Source organism: Thalassophryne amazonica, chromosome 12 (genome assembly GCF_902500255.1).
Source record: "Thalassophryne amazonica chromosome 12, fThaAma1.1, whole genome shotgun sequence".
NCBI classification, from domain to species: domain Eukaryota; kingdom Metazoa; phylum Chordata; class Actinopteri; order Batrachoidiformes; family Batrachoididae; genus Thalassophryne; species Thalassophryne amazonica.
In genome coordinates this window covers 84,537,495-84,559,964 of record NC_047114.1, presented here as the reverse complement: position 1 = coordinate 84,559,964, position 22,470 = coordinate 84,537,495, and the positions used below count along the sequence as shown (strand labels likewise).

Sequence of the window (22,470 nt, the reverse complement as noted above, 5' to 3'; positions counted from 1 at the left end):
CAACAATTATTAAACACTGACAGCACCTGCAAGTTAGAGATCATTTGTTATCTAATTGGATAATTGCAAAACACGACGCATAGATATGTGCTGTCAGTGTCACTGATTTTGGCGTAAATGCGCACCCTCCGTCATGTGTGTTTTTGCCTCTCATGTGCACACAGTTGAGGAGTCAGTCAGCCTCGCGCTGAGCATGCTGCTGTCTCATGCCAAACAGAGCCTGACGGAATTCGTCACCAAGCAAATTTCAGCTTCTACCAGCGTTATGATAAGTTGGTAAAACTCGAAAATGTCAGCACTCAGGATGTGAGCAGCAGTATTACTCACTGGTGTGTGTGTAAATGTGCGGAGCCAGATAAGAGGTCTGTGTCCTCTGTGAAAGGCCAGGTTACGGATGTGAGAGAAACGAGGTTCAAAGCAGAAGCAGATGACGGTGACACCCCACCTTGTGTGCATGTGACGGTGAGACAGAATAAGTCACACAACCGCAAACAGCGCACAGATATTCATTATAGCAGTGGCCGCTAATCTGTTTGTTTACAATTACTATCGGTTTCCTATCAGTAAATTGAGTTCCAGCTGTAAGCTCTTCCCCTGCCTCACACACAAGGAGGCGTCACCACGGGAGGTGTGGAATGTGACGGGGTGAATTTTAGCGTTTTGTTTGTCGATTCTCGCCAGCTCGTCAAACTGTTAAGGTGTTTCCAAATGTCAGCTCAGCACTGCCACATCGATATTATTATCTTACCCGAGGCACATCTCTTCCTCTCCTGCGCTCGGAATCGATAGTACATTTTAGTCCCAACAGGGCCGACATTAAGACAGTGTCTGTGTTTAATCATTTTGTCCTGTGGAAGGTGTGAGATGTACAGCGTTTGTTTCTGCTGCTGTTTCTCCTTTGATTGAGTGAAACGGTGCAGCAGCGTTTTGATCGGACCTCAGAAGGACAGATTGCACTGAAGATGGCGGACAAATTGTAAAGGGCCGAATGTGCTTTGACTGTTGCGGCTGCACAATGCAAGATTATGGTTTTAGTCTTTAAAACATCCACTGGGAATCGATTGGGCAGCTGGAGGTCAGACCAGTCACATAGCTGTGCTGAGCGTTTTGATGTTGTGGACTCTTAAAACTCCTGGAGAATGGCAACAAGTGAGTATTTTCTTACAATTTAAACAGATTTTTATCACATGCAGTATTTCTAATACTACTCTATAATTTTACTAAAAACCAGGTCTGAATATATTTATATATGTTATTTTCTCTATTATTGTGATTCATTACTAATCAATGCAGAAATGGCCATCACATATTTCAGAAATCAGCTGCAACAACTTTAGATAACTTCTTTTATCCAAACAGTCAAAAACACAATATATTAAGTTTACAATTACATTAATAAGTCAGGTTTACAGTTTAAAATCAAAATTTACCGGATTGGTTTTTTTAAGCATCATGTCAGTAGTAGAGAAGCTTGAATCTTGGACTGGACAATAGCGGCTGAAATGGCTCGTTTAGTCGGAATGTCTTATGCCACCTTGACACGCACGAATTTTGGCTCCGCACTGCCGCGCAATTCGTTGTGCCGATGTGTTTCATTTGCACAAGCAGCAGCTCCTTAAGGTTTAAAGTTCCAGGTACAGAAACAGGTTGTTGCCTTGATACCGGATTGTTTTTTTTAAGCATCATGTCAGTAGTAGAGAAGCTTGAATCTTCGACTGGACTGGGTTGCTTGACGCGAGGACGTTTCGCTTCAATCACAGAAGCTTCCTCAGCTAAAATTCTTGCTCTGGAAGTCTGACTTCTGTCTGACTCTTGTAGAGAAGAATAAAACAGAAGCCAACAAAAGCTGGAGTTTTAAACCTAACCAGACCCCTCCTACTGAGAGGCAGACTGCTATAGGCTAGTGACTAAACAATAGCTCTAATTAGCAACTATTGTGCTCTAGTTAGCACACCTAATGACAGGACAGCTGTCCCTCTAATAATGGGATGGATGCCTTTCTGATGGCTCCCTTGATGACGTGAATGACTCATTACCATGAACAAAGACTGAAACTCCTTTGACCTGAGTACCCCATTGTAAACAGGGGATAAATTGTGTCTCAGACACCCTCCCCGGTTAAGGGAGGGTGTAACAAAAGGCTATACCAGCACCGCAGAGAGGGCGCCAGTGGACCTCAGTCTGAAAGTTGGACAGAAGTAGACCTGTCTGTTTTGTTTATTTATGTATTTATTGTGTGATTGTTCCCTGTGCTGGTAACAGCATAACTGTAGATGAGGTAGTCATCACAGCTGTTTTTATGTAAACAACCACTCAGAACTAACCAACTCACAAAATTAAAAGGGTACGTAATGAGGATGAAGTCATTAGACAGATGTTAGTTTTGAGGCACCACATCACTCGAAAAGTTGTTTTTGCATACGTAGGTTCTCATCGATGTGTCTGCCACCTGCTGGATGTGGTGCCTGCCTTTACGTCAGATAATGAGTTAAACTAGAAACCACTGAAGGGAAACACGATTCTCACAAATACTGGATAGAATATATAACAGAACAGCAAAGTAAAATCAGAATTAAAGAATGGATAAAATACGTGCCTCGGGTAATATCAAAACTTTTCATCAGAGTTTGGTGGCAAACTCAAAACACTTTTCCAGAACATTTTGAAAGCTTAGCAACACCCACATCTTGGAAAGTCCGGAGTCCGTCACCAGGCGCTGCGCTAAATGGGGCCTCATTACAGCACCAAAGCAGTTCCATTTGATTTGCCCCCTCTGGTGGTCAGATATAATAAAACACAAGTGACAGCATAGGTTCTGTAGCATGTGTTGTTTGTTGGCCATTATAAATTGATTTGTGTAACTTTGTATAGCTGTAGTTGTGTTTTCAGTCACAAATCAGTAGAGCATCAACCTCAACAATTTTTTTTTAACATGACTGATCAAACAGGTGTTGAAGCAGGATTCCCCCCCCCCCCCCCCCCTTGATTCTTGCCAAACATATTTGCTAACATTTCCAGAACAGACATTACATTTTGCCTGTATAAAATCTGTGTTAAACTCCAGTTAGAGCACACACAAAGCGGAGTGGGGGGTGACTAGTGTCTCAGAGGGCTGTCAGTCATCTGTTTGTTATCCTCCTTGATATGATGTTCCCAGACCAAGAGGAGAAAATGAGGATTTGTTGATGAACGCCAGCATTCGGAGCATCTTTGTTCTGCAGTTTGTTGTTGTTTGTGTACACAGAAGCGGTTGTGTAAACCTGCTGCGCCCGTCCCCCCAGTAGGTCAGAGTGTCATTTTAGACGCAACACAACAGGCACTCGTTATCAAAAGAATACATGACTAATTAAACGTGATGACAGAAAGGTAACAGACAAATGGGATGTTTATTATCGCTTTCTGCTTTGTATGTATAAACAAATACGGACACGTTTGTGTTCGTTGTGCTGGCGCTGACTTCAAGTAGATTTTCCTTCTATTTTTAATTGGATGCTGGATGGCGCCTTTGATCCCACCTCTTTGACGCTGCTTGTTAATCGGTGCGATCTCGTACTATCTCTCTACTCGCCGCGCGGCAGCCATTAACGGTGCCCTGTGTCTCCCTCTGCCAGGTGAAGTGTGACCAGTACTGGCCGTCACGAGGAACACAGACCTACGGGATGATCCAGGTCACCATGTTGGACACAGTGGAACTTGCTACCTACAGTGTCCGAACCTTTGCCCTCTACAAGGTACAGAGGGGTTTTTTTTTTTTTTGCTCTCTCTTTTCTTTGTATTAATCACACAGCCAGCGATCATCTGAAAGGACTCGTGTTCCCTTCAGGTAAACGGCGTCTGCCATTACTGGGGTCACAATTTAAAATGTAATTCTGACTTCTTTCTGCCTGATAACGGTTATTACCGCTGGAATCATTTTAGCACGGCGGTAATTGGTTTTTCAAGTCCAAGATTTGTCTCTTGTTCGCAAGAGGCAATTAATCTCTCCCCCCCCACTTTGATTCATATGTTTCAGCTCCATGATCACATGACTGATATTTGTCCTTTACTTGCCTTCCTCCATTTTTTCTCATTACTTATCATTTCAAAGACCACCATTATCATTATTATTATTATTCCTCCTGGAAAGCAAGTCTGGTTTCAATCATACATGGTGACAATACCAGGAAGTCACGTTAGAGATGGAGCTCTGACCAAGCGAGTCATATTGAGAATTTCACTTCAGTGCCTTTTTTTTTCTGGTTTTTCTAAAATGTAACTGTGAAATCTACAAAACTGTTATGGCTTTGTCCTTTCAAACGTGGTGATAAGCACCTCTTGCAGCTAATTATAGTACTCGTGGACACTACAACATAAGTACAGGCTGACCTCTGACCAGCTCCCTCTCACTCTCCTGCAGAATGGATCCAGCGAGGAAGAGAGAAGTGCGCCAGTTCCAGTTCATGGCTTGCAGACCACGGGGTCCCAGAGTACCCCACCCCCATCCTGGCTTTCCTCAGACGGGTGAAGACCTGCAACCTTCAGATGCAGGCCCATGGTGGTCCACTGCAGGTGGGTGCAGAGAGGAAACCAGCCTCATCACATTATATTCAGACAAGGGTTTTTAAATTGAAATTTGACAACTTTTAATTGTGTGTGAGCAATGAATGGTTTTAACTTTGTCATAATATCAACTTTCTGAGAACAGCAACACTAAAGCTCTGGGTTTTTTTATTTGTTTGTTTTTTTGGCTCTTGCCATCAGTGCGGGTGTGGGCAGGACTGGCTGCTTTATCGTGATCGATGCCATGCTAGAGCGCATGAAACACGAGAAGTCTGTAGACATCTATGGCCACGTGACGTGCATGCGTGCCCAGAGAAACTACATGGTTCAAACTGAAGATCAGTACATCTTCATCCATGAAGCTCTGCTGGAGGCCGCTACCTGTGGTAACACAGAGGTCCCGGCACGCAACCTGTACGCCCATCCAGAAGCTGACTCAACCACCACCTGGTGAGACAGTGACCGCCATGGAGCTGGAGTTCAAGGTGAGATTCAGCACACACGTTCTTCAAAGCTTTGGGTTTGTTTTTGCAGTGAAATCTAAAAGGATGTTTTTATTTTTGTGTGGTCTCAGTCACATTACATATTTGTCAGCGATCAACCTCTGAGTGCTCCAGGACTATTGCTTGGTATGGAGAAATCCTTTTTTTAATTCAGGAAGTTATTAATCATGAGCGTGAATGCGGTGGCTGTTCTGGAGTTAAGATATGAACAAAGTAACATTACCACCTGCTTTTAAAATCAGTGACGTGTTCGTCATCTAAAACATCTGAAGAAATATGGGCAGCTCCTTGTAATTTAATGGTTTACATAATCCTGCATCAGTCCTAAAAGACAATTCAGGTCGAGACTCGGGTCAGGTTGTGTCCATTGCTGTGCATTCGCCATGCAATGGAACTGCTTTGGATCCTGATAGGGAAACCACCAAGCAAGACAACTGGTCTGTCCCGCCTCTCGAAAGTAACAATCTACCACAGCCAGGTGACCACGTGGGCACTCCTTGGCCATCTTCAGCCACTATAGTCCTCAACACAGAGGCACACATATTCTGAAGCACACTCAAAGAAATGCACCACATGGCCATCATGTCAAAGCTGATGTTCCCTTAAATGCAACTGATACTCCTTATCTGCGCTCCTCTAAGTCATCATTCATTTGACACAAAGTCATCCAGCAGAAACGGATCCTTTGAAGAGACTTGTTACTAAAAACATCCAGTCATCAGCGTAGGTCACTAATTAATAGCAATGGCCCAAAACTATCAGGAAGAGAGAAAGCATGAGGATGCTAAAGATCTGGATCTTCATTCTCCTGCAAAGGCATCAGTATCACCAAACACCTCTGTCCAGCGACCTGATGACTCCATAAGTGTTTCCCAAGCATCTCCCAATCTCAAAAGCTGAGGACCCAGAAACATGAACATCATTGTAGTGATAAGAAAATCACTGTACAAGTTCAACATTTTCACCACACACTTCTGATGGACAAGTCCAGGAAATCATTGAAATCCTGGATTTTAGTCTTGATTGATTTGTCAGTTGCAAACACTTCAGTTCCTCCCACAGCCTCTCAGGTGTTGCAGTCCGGGTATCTATTGATATCCTAATATCACAACATCGTCTCTGATGTGAAGATCAATAAATCATTAAACAGTGGAGCAGCTGTAACACATCCCTGAGGAACTCTAATATCCATGAGGAAAATTCATAAATTCTACCCCGCTCAGTACAAGCACTCATAATATCCGTGTAGTGGTCATTATGATATCCCTCGACTTTCTGGGGATCCTACAAATGTCAGGATGTCCCTGAGAGGATCCCAGAGAGAATGAAGTGCTTTGCTCCAATCAATTTATTTATGTGGATGTGGCATACGCTAAATGGGCATTGTTAATTTCATAAGCAATATATGTTGTAACATTGTGCATTTTATAAATCGCAGGACCGTATTTCTTGGAATGTAGTCATACCGGTCTGTAAGTTGGCTTTATTCTTGAAACGTGATGGTATTCCTTCATGGAACAAGAAGCAAAATGAATTCAGTATTGCATTATTAATTCTTAATGCAAACACCTTGTTAATAAGCAGAAGCTTATGGGCTAAATATTATTATTGTACAAAGAGCCTGGAAGTCTGAGTAAATTACTTCTTGTTACCCTCTGAACAGATGAAAACATCTGTGTTCAGTGTTTAAATTTTGAGTAGATTGCATGACGTAGCCATATAAATTCACTGAGAGCTACCTGTTCTGATTTATGGAATACTGTATAAGATAATGCCAAGAAAGCCACTGTTCCACAGGAAATAATGCTTTATACAGTGTTTTCATGCATGTCTTTCTCCCTTCACACAATTTGATAGCACCAGACTTACTGTAGTGCTGTGCATGCCAGGTGTTTAGAGGTCCACTAAAAGATAACCTTCACTTCTCATCAAACAACAAAAACACAACAGGCAACTATAATTCCAGCCTTCTGCACAATATCGGCATTATCATGCTGAGCTTGAAAGAGTCGCTCCATGTTATTAACGATCTACACATGTATTTGCATTCTATGTGTAGGAAAACATAGTAGTGTGCACAACACTGTTTGTTTTAGAATTATGTGAATCCACATTTAAAAAAATGGTGCCAGAGACATCTTTGCCGTCTGAAGTGACTTATTGGGATACAAAACTCAGTGGAGAAGAACAGATCATACAAGAGTTCTGACGAGATAAAGAAAAGCATCTATAGGAGATACTGTGGGGAAAAGTGGGGGGTGGCAATGAGTGAAATATCAACCAGTAGTTGTGCATGGCAGACTAAATAAAGAGTTGTCTAAGAAAAACACAGGAAAAGAGGGGAAGTATTCAACTTATCTACTTTCGATCTCTACTTGTGCAGAAATGCTCTTGGTTGCAGAGCTTGTGGCTCAGTGGGATAAAGAGTTAAGACTACTAACACGTAGACCTTGATTCAGTTCCCAGTCACACTACCCATCTGTGTCCTTGGACAAGACACTTCATCTGCATTGTCCCCGTCCACCCAGCTGTAAATGGGGGTCGCTGTAGAATCTCATTCGCTTCACACTATGAAATCTGGGGTAAACACCAGCACCAACTGGCCTCAGGGCCTACAGTATACACTGTTTAGAAAGAAAACATCAATTTGTAATGTTTAATCCTTACTCTGTGTCGCACCTTGGGGTACCATATGTTGTGATTTGGCCCTGTTTAAATAAATTCTTGCAGAATTCACCTGTGACAGAACAGTCAACACCGAATGTGTTAGTTTTTATTTCTGCACTGATGCACTTTGGCGTCAACTCGACCAACGCTAAAAGACAGCTACACGGCTTCTCACATTTATAGTTCTGCACCAACTTATTCAAAGCCCAAGTGAGAACAGAGTTTCACCCTGTTAGCCTAGCCTAGCCTAGCCTAGCATGTTATCTCTCTCTGGAGGATGATGTCATAAGAGGAAGCAATTATCCAGGCTTCCTGTTGTTTTTCTGGCCTCAAACATAATCATTGAGCTCCTCCGTCGGCTTCTATATTTTGTTGCGGTTCAAGCCTGTCATCTGACCATAGAGGTACTTTCATCCGGTCAACTGCAGTGGAGAAGATGTGCTGTTCAGTTGGGGCAGCTGCACGTCAAGCAGCATCTGTGACATTTGATTACTCAGAAATGGAAATAAATTAAATAGACAGCCTGCAGGTGTAGTTCATCCGCTGAATCCTACATGCACTTTTAACTGTAATAGCCTATGAATTCGATACTTTACAGAAGCCTGACTGATATACTGGTTGGCCATGATATCGACGATGATATATTTGTATCTGCATTATTTTGCCATATGACAACTTTTATCAAATACTGGAGAAAAAAAGAAATAAAAAGAAACTCACTTTGGCTTATGGAAATGTCATTATGTAGTTTCACCAGCAGAGGGCCTTCTGATGGCATTGTTTACAATGCTGTCAAACATGGCTGGGACCCCCATCACCCCTTGGTCAAATTAGTGACAAGAGATGAGGGAAAGTGGCCAGCTGCCATTTATTTCAATCATTATGGAGGCCAAAATAGGCAAGAAATCTATTTTATGTAAAAGTTGAGCAATGCGACATGGTGACTGCAATCCAATTGAAGGGAGCATGACATATTTTTTTTTAATTAGGTGCTGGCTGGGACAAGTCCGAAATTGAGGGCTGCACGTACATAATCAGTGTTGTAACATTTAATTCACCAATCAAATCATCAAATGGAGTTTGTCTGTGGCAGTGATGCTAAGATGCTAGTGTAGCAGAATGTGTGCAGGTGCCTGTGTTTCAATTACAAATGAATTAAAAAAAAAAATGCTTGATGCCACAACTGACACACATGCAACGCAGTTTGTGTTCAAGGTGACACGCACAGTTCTGCCAATAGCCATCAACTGTGATGTTATTACACTCTATTCCTCCACGGCACGCTGCTGCCATTAGCCCTCTTATGTCTATGATCCATTCTGTTTGAGGTGATAATGTTATCTACGTTCCTGCCAAAGATGAGGCGTGAATGAATGTGTGAGAGGATAAGTGTGGCGTAAATGGGGGGGGCGCAGCCTCCGTACTCGCACAGTCTGGCCGCAACAAGCGCTCGGACCCTTCATACACACTTGTGTTTTTGACCATCTGTGCAGCGCCTGCTTGCCAGAACTCATCTCGCTACACTCCTCCACGCATGCTATGGTAGCCTCGGCATCTATAACACAAGCCGTTCTTCTCCGCTCCACTCTGACAGCTTCTTGGGAAATTATTCTGGCGGGATACCTGACGGATAAACAGCGGCTGGATGGTGAAGCTTCCAGACTTCCGTGTTTGTTGTAACCAGGTCACAGGTCACTAACTCTCTGCTCTATTTCTGTCCTTCTCTTCCTGTTTGGCTTCTTCACACCTTTGCTTTAAACAGAGACTGGCCAACTCCAAAGCCCACACGTCACGCTTCATCAGCGCCAACTTGCCCTGTAATAAGTTCAAGAACCGCCTGGTCAACATCATGCCTTTTGAGTCCACCCGCGTCTGCCTGCAGCCCATCCGAGGCGTGGAGGGCTCCGACTACATCAACGCCAGCTGCATCGACGGCTACAGGTCAGCGGAAGATATGCTGTGAAGTGGGTTAGAAAAGGTCACACACCGCTGTGTAATATTATATTGCTTGGCGGCAGCAGGGGCACTGGTTTCATATGAAAAAGTGATTTCAGGGTTTAAGTGCTGACTGTCATCTCTTGAAGAAGAGAGAGTTTATGTTTACCACTATTATTTGTACCAGTACTTATTTTATGGTACAGGTCACATTTTAGGCCGTGATCATGAACATTCAGCCAGGAATAACCATTAAGTTTTTTTTCAAATTTCCACTTGGATAAAACAGCACTGTATGCAAAAGATGTGCCAGTCAGTTTTCAACAAAAATATAAATACACCACATAACAGGGACATCGCAGGACAATCCCGTGGGGTTTATTGAAGGATCAGTGTCCGCCCGCCCACAGCCTGATTTTCTTGTTTTTGTTTGTTTGCACTGAACAGTAAAGCTGCTGGTTCTCAGGCATTTCATTCCCTGTAAGTTTCGCCTCCACAGCAGTTTGCTTCTGTGCCATTTCGCCTGTAATATATAAGTGTGCAGTATTACTGAACTGGTCAGGCAGTGCATGTTTGGTATACTTTATTACTATGTTTTGCAGCATATAAAGACAGCAGGGTGGATAAAGTTACTTTAGTCATGTAAAATATATAAGAAAACAAAAAAATCTAAGCACTGAACCAGCAAAAGTCATTTTAAGACCTACAATAACATGATTTAACATTTGTAACATCCCAGTACAACATGAATAGTTAATATACTGTGGTTTATATTCTGGGGTGAAATGGTACGAAGGCCAAGTTGACTGGGGGCGCTGAGCAAATGAACTTCAGCACTGCTGTTAATATCACTGTTACACTGCAGTGTTGCTGTAGTTTATCATCACACCTAAAGGTCTGTGTTTTGTTGGCACTGAGGTGTCGGGATGACAACAGTGAAGACAGGGGTCAAAAAGATGGTCACACCAATGAGGCTGGTCTGCTTGAGGTTTCTTCCTGTAATCAGCAAAATGTCTGAGGAGGTTTTTCCTTTACCACTGTTACAGTGAGCTTTCTTTGGGTGGTGGATAAAGTTTTAACCTTACTCATGTAGCAACAGGGGGAGATTTATGTTGTGATTTAACTCTATGTAATTGAATTGAATTGACAAGTGAGAATCAGCATGTTATGCAGATCAGAACGTACGGCAGTGTCTGTGGTGTGAAGCAATGTGGTTTCTTTGGGGGTGGGGCTTATTTTTCCAAATCATTTTTAGAAATTTGTGACTTTATTTGGAGCATTTGAGAGTCATTTTGCCACAGAGTTATGACTATACTCTCAGAAAAAAAGGTTTTCCTTTGGGGAATTTATTCCACAAATTTCCCAGTTTAATCTCTAAGAACATCCAAGATTTTTCTTGTGAATTTATAACTTTACAAGCTGATATTTAGCCTACTGTTGTGGCCCTAACATGCTGTTTTGCAAGCACACCAATCCAAACAGGCAGTAAAGAGCCTCCAACAGTGCGAGGTTAATCAGGATAATCACGTCTTACATCACTGAATAAATTTTCCGTAAACATTACCTGTAACACCTTCCACTGACGTAAGGGTAGACTTTGCTGTCATTACATGTTATCAAGATCAACAACTTGTCCTCGGCTGACCCTCATTCCTTCTGCCATATTGGGCCAAATTGGATTAAAACTCTTTGGAGTTGTTTTGGCTTTGTTCGGACTGCCAGTTTAAAGCATACCTGATTCACATCTGATCCTCATCAGTTGCTATATTAATGAAAGGCACACACAGATACGATACGATACACTTTATTGTCCCCTCTGGAAAATTTGTCTTGGACTCCTAGAGCTGCACAGATAAAACTGCCATGGCATAGTTACATAACTCATGCGTATTGTACATAACTTAATACACACACCAACATTGCACATACCCCTTTTGCACAAGTCTTGCACAGATGGTTCATGCATATTGCACATATCCCTAATACATATACCCATATTGCACATACCGCTATATGGTTAAAAGGAAAATGCTGACAATATAGTGAATGACAATAAATAAATAACACTGAATAGCAATGCCACCATGACATTAATGCACAGTCCTACTACCTCCCAGAAACATTATTTAAACTCTAATTGACGTGGGCACGAATGAGTTCTTAAAGCGATTCAGTCCACATTGAGGGACTCTGTATCGACTACCAGATGGTAGGAGTTCATACTCGGGGTAGAGGATGTGGGAAGGATCCAACAAAGCTCGCTGTGCTTGTTTGAGAACAGACTGTTCATACATGGACTGCAGGGAAGAGTTTTCAGTCCTTCCTACAACTTTCATGGCCATCTTCACAAGACGAGCAAGCTTAGATTTTAACTGGACAGAGAGATTACCGTACCAAGATGACATCCCATATTGGATAATGCTTTCCAAAACAGCCTGATAAACAGAAACAGGATGTTCTGATCAACCCCAAACATCCTCAGTCGGTGCAGAAAATATAACCTCTGCTGTAAACGGGAGCATAAATTATTGACGTGTTTTCCAGCTAAACTGGTTATCTAATTAAATGCCTAGATACCTGTAAAAGTTGACCTGACTGATTTCTTCGTTACCATAAACAGTCACGTGACTGTTGGCTGGTGTCCAAATGCTACAACTACACAGCACTTACTCATGAGATAGGGAAATCAAAGCAGGTGAGTTTATATGTATTTCTGTATTTTTTTTTTAAAGTTTAAAGGACTCCTGCACATGTGATTCATGTGGGTGTTTGAGGCGATGTACAGTGTGGTTCAGGTGTGAGGAGTCATTCATCTGAGCGTTCTTTTTTGGAGGTGACTTTACTAGTTAGTTTGGGCTTGTGTGTGTTCTGGATGGGGGGTCCACAGATCTTACTCCGTAAGTTCTCAGAAAACTCCCCCCGAGACACGAAAACTGACATGAAAAGTCAAACATAACAAAATGAAATAAGAATCTGATCGGAGCATTCAGACAAAAAATGGAATTACACAAATGTGGTTTGAATCACTTTTCAAATTACTTACAAATGAAGCTTGAAACAGATTTCATACAACTTTTGACTGTTCAGACTTGCAGCATGGAATCGGATTCAGATCGGATGTGCATATAAATCGGGATTTTTACTGGCAGTTTGTTCACAGACGGACAGGCGCACAGGACAGAAAACAATACCTGCACATGCACTACCGTGCACGGGTGTAAAGATTTATACTTATAAAGGTGCAGCCTTTGGGTTGTGTGATGTGAATACAGCTAATGTGTTTGTTCCCAAATTAGGATGTTTGTGGTTGCGGATTCTCCATGTAATGTGGATTTGCATCAAAAGGGCAAACGGAATAAATCCTGACCACAAGCACGAAGGAAGAAGCCAAAAAAAGTGCAGCCTTTTAAAAATGTCAATTCTTTTTACGCTGTCTCCTGTCATTTCTGTTTACATACTATTCAATGAGATTTTTTCCCCATGATTTCGTGAATGCTGAATCTGATTGATCTGAATGATATGTTGAAGGCTCAGCAGTAAACTGTTATGCACAAAGAAATTTGAGAATTGCAACTTAATGATTAGTTACCAATGAAGTTCAGCAAAGGTTACATTTTTGCCTGTTTCTTTGTTTGTGAACAGCCTGTAACCCACAATTTTTTCATATATCATTATGAAATTTTTACAGAGGAATCATATCCTTATAGGCAAGAACTAATTCAATCTTCAAGGTCAAAGTCAGGAAAAATCCTGGAAAATTGGAGAAATCCCTATCCTTTATTGAATAAATTTCCAAAAATTCAGAACTCTGTCAAAAAGATGTTATGTAAGTGTTATGTAGGATGGTATCTTTTATTGAGTGACAAAATTGAATCTGGATCTGATGTGGATTACAGATTTTGTGAGCATTTAAATTTAACATTGAAAACCAAATTTAATGTTCATTTTACATTATATCTTAATCAAACATGCTCCAATCACTCTCATATTTGAAAGTGAGGTGCAGACTGGCACTCACTATCACATGACAAAGTTTGATCCTGTGTCTCAATCACTCTCATCTATATAGAATAGAATAGAAGAATAGAATAAAAAGCCTTTATTGTCATTATACACAGCAAACACAGTCTGCATAGTACAACGAGATTAGGGGGGCTGCTCCTTAAAAAGTGCACGCAGTGCAATACCAGACAATATAACATGAATAAACCAACAATATCACATAAGGAAACACGTGAAGTCCTTTGCTGACTGTAAAATTGGTACAGTGGACAGTGTAAAACAGTGTAGCAATTGAGAGAGTGCAAAAGGAATGTAAAACTGTATGACAACTATAGGCGATATAATAAACAATGGAACAACTGAAAAATGTGCAAAAGTCCTGTGCTACAAATGAGATAGATATGGTGCGACTCAGTACCTAATATAGTCCGTTTTTAGTGCAGATTATTGTTCAACATGGTGATGGTTTTGGGGAAGAAACTGTCTCTGAGTCTATTTGTCCTGGCCTATATGGACCTGTAGCGCCTGCCAGAGGGCAACAGGTTGAAGAGGTGAAAGTTGGGGTGTGTATTGTCTTTGAGAATGTTCTTGGCCCTACTAAGACAGCAGGAGGTGTAGATGGTGGAAATGGGGGGCAGAGGACAGCCAATGATTTTTTGGGCAGTGTTTGCTATATATAAAGCAAGAAGCATCTGTGTGTGTGTGTGTGGCTCGCATATCTCTGAGTATTTGTCAGATCGACCTCAGCTTTCAGATATGGCTTGAACATGGCATGATGATGTGCATTACTATGAAAATTTTGGAAATTAATTTTCAAAACCTTTATTTTGAAACCTTTATTTTGAATTTTAATTACAGGATCAGCCCGGCTCTTCTCAAAACGTCCCGTGAATAAAACCAAACGCACCTTCTCTTCTTCTATGGTGTTCAATGCACCAGTTTAATTGGCTAACGTTATCTTAGGTGCACCATCAATGGGTCCACAAGTACCCAGACTGACTGCCAATATGTGTGAATTAAGTACTTTTATTATTTGTTGGTGTATTTTTTTTTATTATTATTTATCCGTCAACAAATCAAGCATACCTCTCTTCTTCTGTGGCATTTAACAGCAACCGGCATACTTATTGTTGCACTGCTGCCACCTTCTGCATCAGTCTGTTAGAGCAGTGCTAAATCCTCTCGAGTCCAGCCTCTGTCAAGTATTTAAAAAGCCAACACTTCCTCCTCTCACTTGACCTTATGTCTGAAATACTTCCTACATAAACTTCTTTCAGGTGATTCTTCTAAATTCTGAGAGAAGCTCTTACCTTTGAATATTTATTACAAAACATGAGGACATGCTGCACTGTCTCTGGCTGTGGACATATTCCACCATACATACCCTTTACTTTACCTCAAAAAAAAAAAAAAAATCTAAACTGGTTGAGCCTTCAAAACACTTTTAAAAATCATGCTGTTGCATTCCTGTTTTTGCTTTTCCCCAGTGGCCAAAAAGGAAAAGGCACTGGTAGTTGAACTTTCACATTAGTGGAATGGGGTTCAAATACCTACAGTGTTCTTGCTAAAAGCCAAAATATATGAAAACACAATAGTTATAAATAAATACACACATTTTACAAACAAACCTACCTGACTCACATTATATCAATAGCTACTGTATTCACATCCATACGTTTGCGCGTCATGCACACTAACTGTGTTTATTCCTTCCTGTATCTCTGTCTGTATATGTGTCTGACCATATCGGATGAATGTCAATCTTTTTCTTAAAATAACTGTATTTGCGTGTCTTTTTTGTATCTCAATTTCGACCATGTCTAAAAAAATGTACACTTTGTCTGTTAAAACTATGTAAGAGTAAGTAAACCTCTTTGTACATCCCACCTTCAAACACAGCCTCATACGACCATCCATGAAAAAATCTACTTAAGCTCCCAATTTTCTATCGGAATACAAACTTCCAACGGGCACTGCACTAGTTTGTAACGAGGTGCAAACCAGCACTCTCAATGAATAGACTAAAGTTTGATCCACATCTGATCAGTATTGCAGATTTAGCAGATATTTAATTTTAACATTGAAAAGCCCTTTTGATCTGTATCTTGTATGATATTTTAGCTTATGAAAATCCACTTCTACCAGGACTTTGACCTTGAAATTTGGAATTGTGGAAGTGTTGGTGGAGGTTTGCTCTAGTTTATTTGCTGTAATTTCAACACACACATCTTTTGGTATTTGTTGGAATAGGAACATATGAACCAGGAAACGGTAAAAGCTTTTTAAATTATTATCCAGGGTGCCTAAACCTTTTGCACAGTAAGGAAGCACTTTAGGTGCCTTGAAATTTTATGAGAACTGTTGTCTTTGCTGGTTAAGCGTGTTATCTATGTTACTGCGTAGCAGGCCTGGAATTGTTGATCAACGATTGTGACAGGTGTGAAAAATGTGCTCGTTCCTTCACTTTATAAGACTGGAGATAAGCCTGCAGTGGGCTGTGTCAGAGCGGCTCTCTCTGCTTTCATTCTGAAGCCACCGCGTGCACAAATTGCTTTGTGGAGGGCAGCGGCAGAAAGAGTGGCTCTGTGTTTTATATCTATATAAATATGAGGAGAGACTGACAGCGGCGCTGCCTCGTCTCCGGCTAAAAGTGCGCGGCAAAGCGATGGACTCAAGTGAGAAATACCACTCGGTCCACGCGGGAGGGACGTGTGACTGAGACTTGTCCTTCCCGCCTCCTTCTTCCTGCTCCTCTGCTGTTGTTAATGAGGAGGTCCTCCGCAGAGGCCGGCCCTCCTTTGTTGCTGTGTAAACAGCATAATTGCAGAAACAGAGGATTGTAATGAAGTGTTTTCACTTTCCCTCCCACACCCCTCACCGTCACTCCGTCTCCCCCTTATGTTTGCTGATTTCTTCCTCTTCTCTCACTCTCTGTTCTTGCCCTCACCCCCCGCCTCCCCTCATCTCTCTTGCCATCTTAATTTTCCTTCCAAACATCGCGGCAGAGACAGGCGTATCCGGGTGGGGACCTGTTGTGTGCACCAGCGGCACTTTGTAATTAAGCCGCTTTTAAAGTCTGGGCATAAATAAAAACTAAACAGGGGCCTCCAGTGCGTTTCACCCTCATACCCCCCCCCCCCCCCCCCCCAAGTGTTTTCAAGAAAAGCCAATAATATGCTAAGCTAATGAGTGGAGAACCATTGATTCCAGCTGCACTATCAGGGACCCGAGCCCTGGACACGCTCCGACGCCGGCTGGAGTTTTAGCATTGTAATGAGGCTGAAATGAAACACGGTGTCCTCGAGCACTGCAGTCACGTGGGACGATGCGGAGAGAGTGTGGCGCTGTTTTGAAGCGCGCTCATCAGGACACGTTGAAGTCAAAATGGCGTGACACTGTTTGGGTTGTTCCTGCTTTGGCTCGGAGTGCTTCTCAGGGTGGAGGGGTGGTCCACACGGTCACATTTAGCATTCGTCCCCTGCTTTTCTTTCTTGTCCTCCTCTGTCCTTAACATGCTTCTTCTCTGAAAAGCTTGGGTGAGCACATCCTTTTTTTTAATCTCCTCACATTCCCTCTGCTTTTCATCTCTCTCCTTTCTCCCTCCCTTTCTTTGCATTTTCTCTCTTTTATGTTTTGACTCCTACCTTTCCCCTCCTCCTATTTCGTCTCCTCTCTGCCAATCTTTTGCTTCCTTATTTGTGTGAGGCCTTTAGCATATTCTAATCTCCCAGTTTCACATTCGTGCTCTGCCTGCAGCACCTTCATTAGCTGTTGAGCCGCGCTGCAGCACGTGTGCACGTGTGTGTAATGTTGTGCCTGATGCAAAACTGCAGCACACGTAAATGCATACACCCCTTACATCTGGCGTCTCCATGCACGGGTACTGAGCTCGTCTGTTTGACTACTCAGCCACCTTCCTCGTCCCTGAGCTCGGCAGTGCAATGCTGCCCCCTGCTGTTAAAAAAAAACACAGTAGGGCCCCAAAGTCACGTAGAACAGCGGCAGCACCATCACACTGGCACATTACTGTACAAGTTAATCTGGCTCATTTTGTGAGGACATCAAGTGTCTCCTCATTTTGTAGTACGAAGAGCAGCTGTGCAGCCTTGAACAGCTCAGTAAAGACCATGTTCCATTTACATTAAATGTGCAGAAGTCCGTCTTGTTGACAATGTTGACATCTTGGCAAGTTACAACAGACAAACTGTACAAGGACAAATACCTCACACAGCCTATATGACACAGCTGAGAGTACTTCTGCACTTTCACAGTATCATCGGACATGGACATGTGTGCCACAGAGTTTACACCTTCATAACGTTTGAGTTGTTTGGTTGGAGGTTAGATTACTCAAAAATTAAGTAATCAGTCTTTGTGATATTTATGAAATTACTGTTCCTGTCCTGGTCTCTGTGCCATTTGTTTGTGGTTGATCTGGACAAATTTGCTGAATATGACCTTCGAGAATTAATGTGCCTTATCCATAAGGATCTGCTGTTGATTGCGACCAGGCCATATCTCTGTAATACAAAAAAGGCAAAACTGTACAATGCCAAGCTAACACCCACATCTCACTCTGCTGAAACAGCAATATGGGCAATTGAAATGATGCATTCAATGTTTAGTATTCAGTAGACTTCCATAAGGTGATGGATGCAGCCTCAGTTCATGCTGCTTGTGTGGTAGAGTAACATCTCAAGAACACATGAACTGATGTCAATGAAATTTGGTGGAAAGGTAGGTCTTGACGTTGAGAAAGTTGAGGAGACTCTGGACCTCCATCGTCCACTGTGGGGCGATGCTTATTGGGATACAGAGATTAGGTGTTTGGGGGAGGCGCTGTTACAGGAAGGAGGCACTCAAATGCTTCACCTCAGAGTGCTGCAGTTCACGAATGCTACTGTCTCTCTCTTAGCCAGAAAACCTCTCACTTCTGAGGTTACCATTTAAATAACAGGTCAGGTGCAAGCACACTCCAGCTGTTAAAGGAAATAACAGGTGGCACTCTGATTGGGTTATTATAAACACTGGCTGCCACTTCATGCTCACTTGTCCATTTCCCAAATATACAGTTGTGTTCAAATTAATAGCAGCGTGTTTAAAAAAGTGAGGAAAGCTCAAAATACTTAAAATAGCATTTATTTCCATACACACAAATGCATTGGAAGCACTGCACATTCTTTTCCAAATCAAAACATGAAGACTTTTTATTTCAAATGTATTATTACTTTACAGAAAATGAAGAAAAAGGAATATGTAAAAAAAAAAAAAATAGTAGTGCCTGCATTTTTCTTTACAAACTCAAACATTTACTGTATAAACTGAAAAATGTTTGAAGATTCAGTTTTCCTGCATGAATTGACAGACCTCTGGCACCTGTGAACAGGTATTCCAGCCCAGGACGACGGGACTACATTCCATAGTTCCTCAGCATTTCTTGGTTTTGCCTCAGAATCAGTATTTTTGAGGTCATGCCAGAAGTTCTTTATTAGAATAAGTTCTGGGGATTGGGCTGGCCACTCCATAACATGGAATCTTTTTGGTCTGGAACCAACTTGCTGCTCAGTTGTTGGTGTACCTGGGGTCGTTGTCTTGTTGAAACACCCATTTCAAGGGCATTTCTTCTTCAGCATAAGGCAACATTGACCTCTTCAAGTATTTTGATGTATTCAAACTGATCCATGATCTCTGGTATGTGATAAATTAGCCTGACATCATAGTATGAAACATGCCCATATCATGATGCTTGCTCCACCACGCTTCACTGTCCTCACAGTGTACTGTGGCTTGGATTCAGATTTTGGGGGTCGTCTGGCAAACTGTCTGCAGCCACTAGACGCAAAAAGAACAATCTTGTTTTCATCAGTCCACTAAATGTTGTGCCATTTCTCTTTGGGCCAGTCACTGTTCTGTTTGGGAAATTGTAACTGCCTCAGCAACAACTATGGGACTTTGCGGGAGCCTGCCCATAGTTGGCTTCACATAGTCATCTTCTAATTATTACAGTACTTACAGGTACTTTAGACCTTTGATCACCCTGGAGCTGATCATTGGCTGAGTCTTTGCCATTCTGCATATTCTTAGATGCATTTGAATGTCTGTTTTCTGTTTTCTTCCACGCCTTTCCGGTTTTGTTGCCATTTTAAAGCATTTGAGATCATTTTCGCTGAGCAGCCTATCATTTTCTGCACTTCTTATATGTTTTCCCCTCTCCAATCAACTTGGAGAGGTTGATTGTTCTTCCAAACAATGTCTGGAATGACCCATTTTACTAGTTTTCAGAGAGAAATGCACGATAACCAGCATGTGCAACATTTGCTGCCTTCGTCCTTAAATTAGGGCCACCTGTAAGGGTGTAATAAGGGTCACAGAAAGAAAAATGCAGGCACTACTATTTATTTGAACTGCCTCATATTCCTTTTTCTTCATTTTCTCTAAAATGTAATAAATTTGATAAAAGTTTTTCTTCACGTGTTGATATGGAATAGAATGTGCCGTTTTCCCAATGCATTTGCATGTATGGAAATGAAATTACATCAGTGCTGCACATTTTGAATGATAATGTGTTTAACGTGCATCTCCTCTGTGTGGTTTTGTGTCTTCAGACAGCAGAAGGCCTACTTGGCGACACAAGGTCCCCTGGCCGAGACCACTGAGGACTTCTGGAGAATGTTGTGGGAGCACAACTCCACCATCGTGGTCATGCTGACTAAGCTACGAGAGATGGGACGGGTAATGTTCACATACTGACCGTACAGAAGTGCAGCACCCATAACAGCCATAAAGCCACACACTCCCACGACATTAATTCTCCTGGAACATTACCACGTGATGTTCATGTCTTGTTTTCTCCATTGTTGTTGTGTTTATGTGCCCGTCTTGTTTTGCTGTAGCTCAGGGGTACACACTGTTTTGTTTCCTGTGCAACACTCAAATGGGTGGCAGTAGATTTAAGGCGGTACTCACTTTACGATGATGACCCACTGTGCAGCTCTGTGTCCTCCCCCCTTTTGATAACAGCAGTATCTTGTGCTTGCTGGCGGAGGAATCCGAACGGCTTGCGGTAACAATTTTCAACAAATGAAAAATGCAGGAGGCTGAAAAACATTTTCCAGATTGCTGGAGGTGCATCCATTCCCTCAGGAGACACTGGATCAACAGATAAGCAGGCCTGGTGTCTCTTAAACATGTCAGCCAGTGTTCCGTTTCCAAATTTAGTCTCGCTTGTTCTGCGGCCATGTTGAAGGATCAAAACCTTAAAAGGTTCACGAGAGCCCAGAGATTGATATCCTGGTCTCACACCTCTGCATTAAAGCTCTCAGAACATCACTTTTATCTCCTTGCATCAGTACGTGGACTGCTTCATCTGTAGCTGAATTCATCTTTGCGGTGACCCCGTGCCAGCTGCTCTTCCTGCAGGCTGGGGGAGCTGAGCTGCAAAATAATCCCCAAAACATGCATGACAGTAAGAAACCCGTAAAACAGCTTGTGCAGATGTGCTATGGATTACTCATGTCATTTCTAGCCAGTAGGTCTTAATGGCTGTTCCTCCATGCACAACGCAAAACAACCCTAAGTGGTGGTTTCAGTTTTCACACCCAGCATCCACGTCCTTTAAATCAGAAGTACACTTCCTGTCCTTTGTGGACCCACCGGCGTGTGGTCTTGAAGTGAGGTGTGGTCAGGTACGTTGCTGTTGTGTGTGAAGCAGAAAGCCATTATACCATAGACCAGCAAAAACCTGGTCTAAACGCAAGCGCAGTCCTGGGTTTGATTCCAACCTTGTGTTTTGGTGTGGGTTTTGCTTGTTCTCATGGTGCATGGGTTCCCTGTTTCCTCTCATCCAGTGAGTGCTGGAAATGGTTCCAGAAAAAGAATAAATGACTATTTAGATGCACGTTACATAAGCTGTAATAGAGCTCTGTAAACAACAGCTTAATCAGTAATGGATCCCGGCCTTGACTGGGGACGTAACCTGTGACCCGTCCAGGAATAAGCATTGACACCAGTGGGCCTCAGGGCCTGGATGGGACTTAGGTCTTCTTAGGCCTGGGCGATATTGATTTTATCGATTCATTCAAGTTTTTTGTTGCAGACGATTTAAAAAATTAAAAAATTAATTTTTTTCTCCTCTTGCTGCGGCACACCTTTATGTCCCCAGGACCTTCAATAGCTCCCCCCTCCCCTCCCATTTCCCTCACACAATAACAAACATGGCTAACCGCTAATGAAGCGCGAGTTTCGTTAGTGGTTTGGGATTGCTGCGACAGACGTGGAACAAGTGACTGCACGCTGCAAAGTTTGTCTAAAGCCCATTGCAACAAAACGCAGCCGCACAACAAACTTATTCCAGCATCTAAAACAGAGGCATCCAGCTGCGTGGGAGAAATGCCACACTTTATGAGGGGAACAAGAGCGCAAACCCCCGCTAAAAAGCAGCTTACTCTGGTGGAATCATTTACCCAAATGTATTTTTTAAATCAGAAGAACAGTTGGAGCTTCAGTTCCAGGAGGTAAGTAGGGGTTACTTTTGTTAAATTTTTGATAAAATAAAAGCAAAACTTGTTTTGAGTTATCTCTGTCACTTGTACTAAATGTTTTCTTTAAAAAAGTAAAGGGGGGGTGTAATGGAAAAAATTGAAAGTTTATTTTTTTCTGGGAAAAAAAAAAAAGATTTTATTTTTAGGCCAAATCGCCCAGGCCTGTTCTTCTTACATAAGCAGGTTCAAGATGCATGTCCACCTTGCTTGACAGTTGTAACAAATGAAAGAACGATGTACAAAAAAGTCTAGAAATGAAAACAGTAATAACAAAAATGTCAGCG

At 42.1% G+C, this 22,470-nt stretch overlaps 1 protein-coding gene across 1 annotated transcript in view; it reads left to right on the top strand.

Annotated features, from left to right (window-relative positions):
• Positions 1 to 22,470, top strand: part of LOC117521706 (receptor-type tyrosine-protein phosphatase F-like) — a 535,666-nt gene that overhangs the window by 453,660 nt on the left and 59,536 nt on the right. Inside the window, exon 29 of the mRNA XM_034183049.1 lies at positions 3,612 to 3,731. Within this exon, the coding sequence (XP_034038940.1) occupies positions 3,612 to 3,731 (120 nt within the window). The remainder of the gene's footprint in view (positions 1 to 3,611; positions 3,732 to 22,470) is intronic.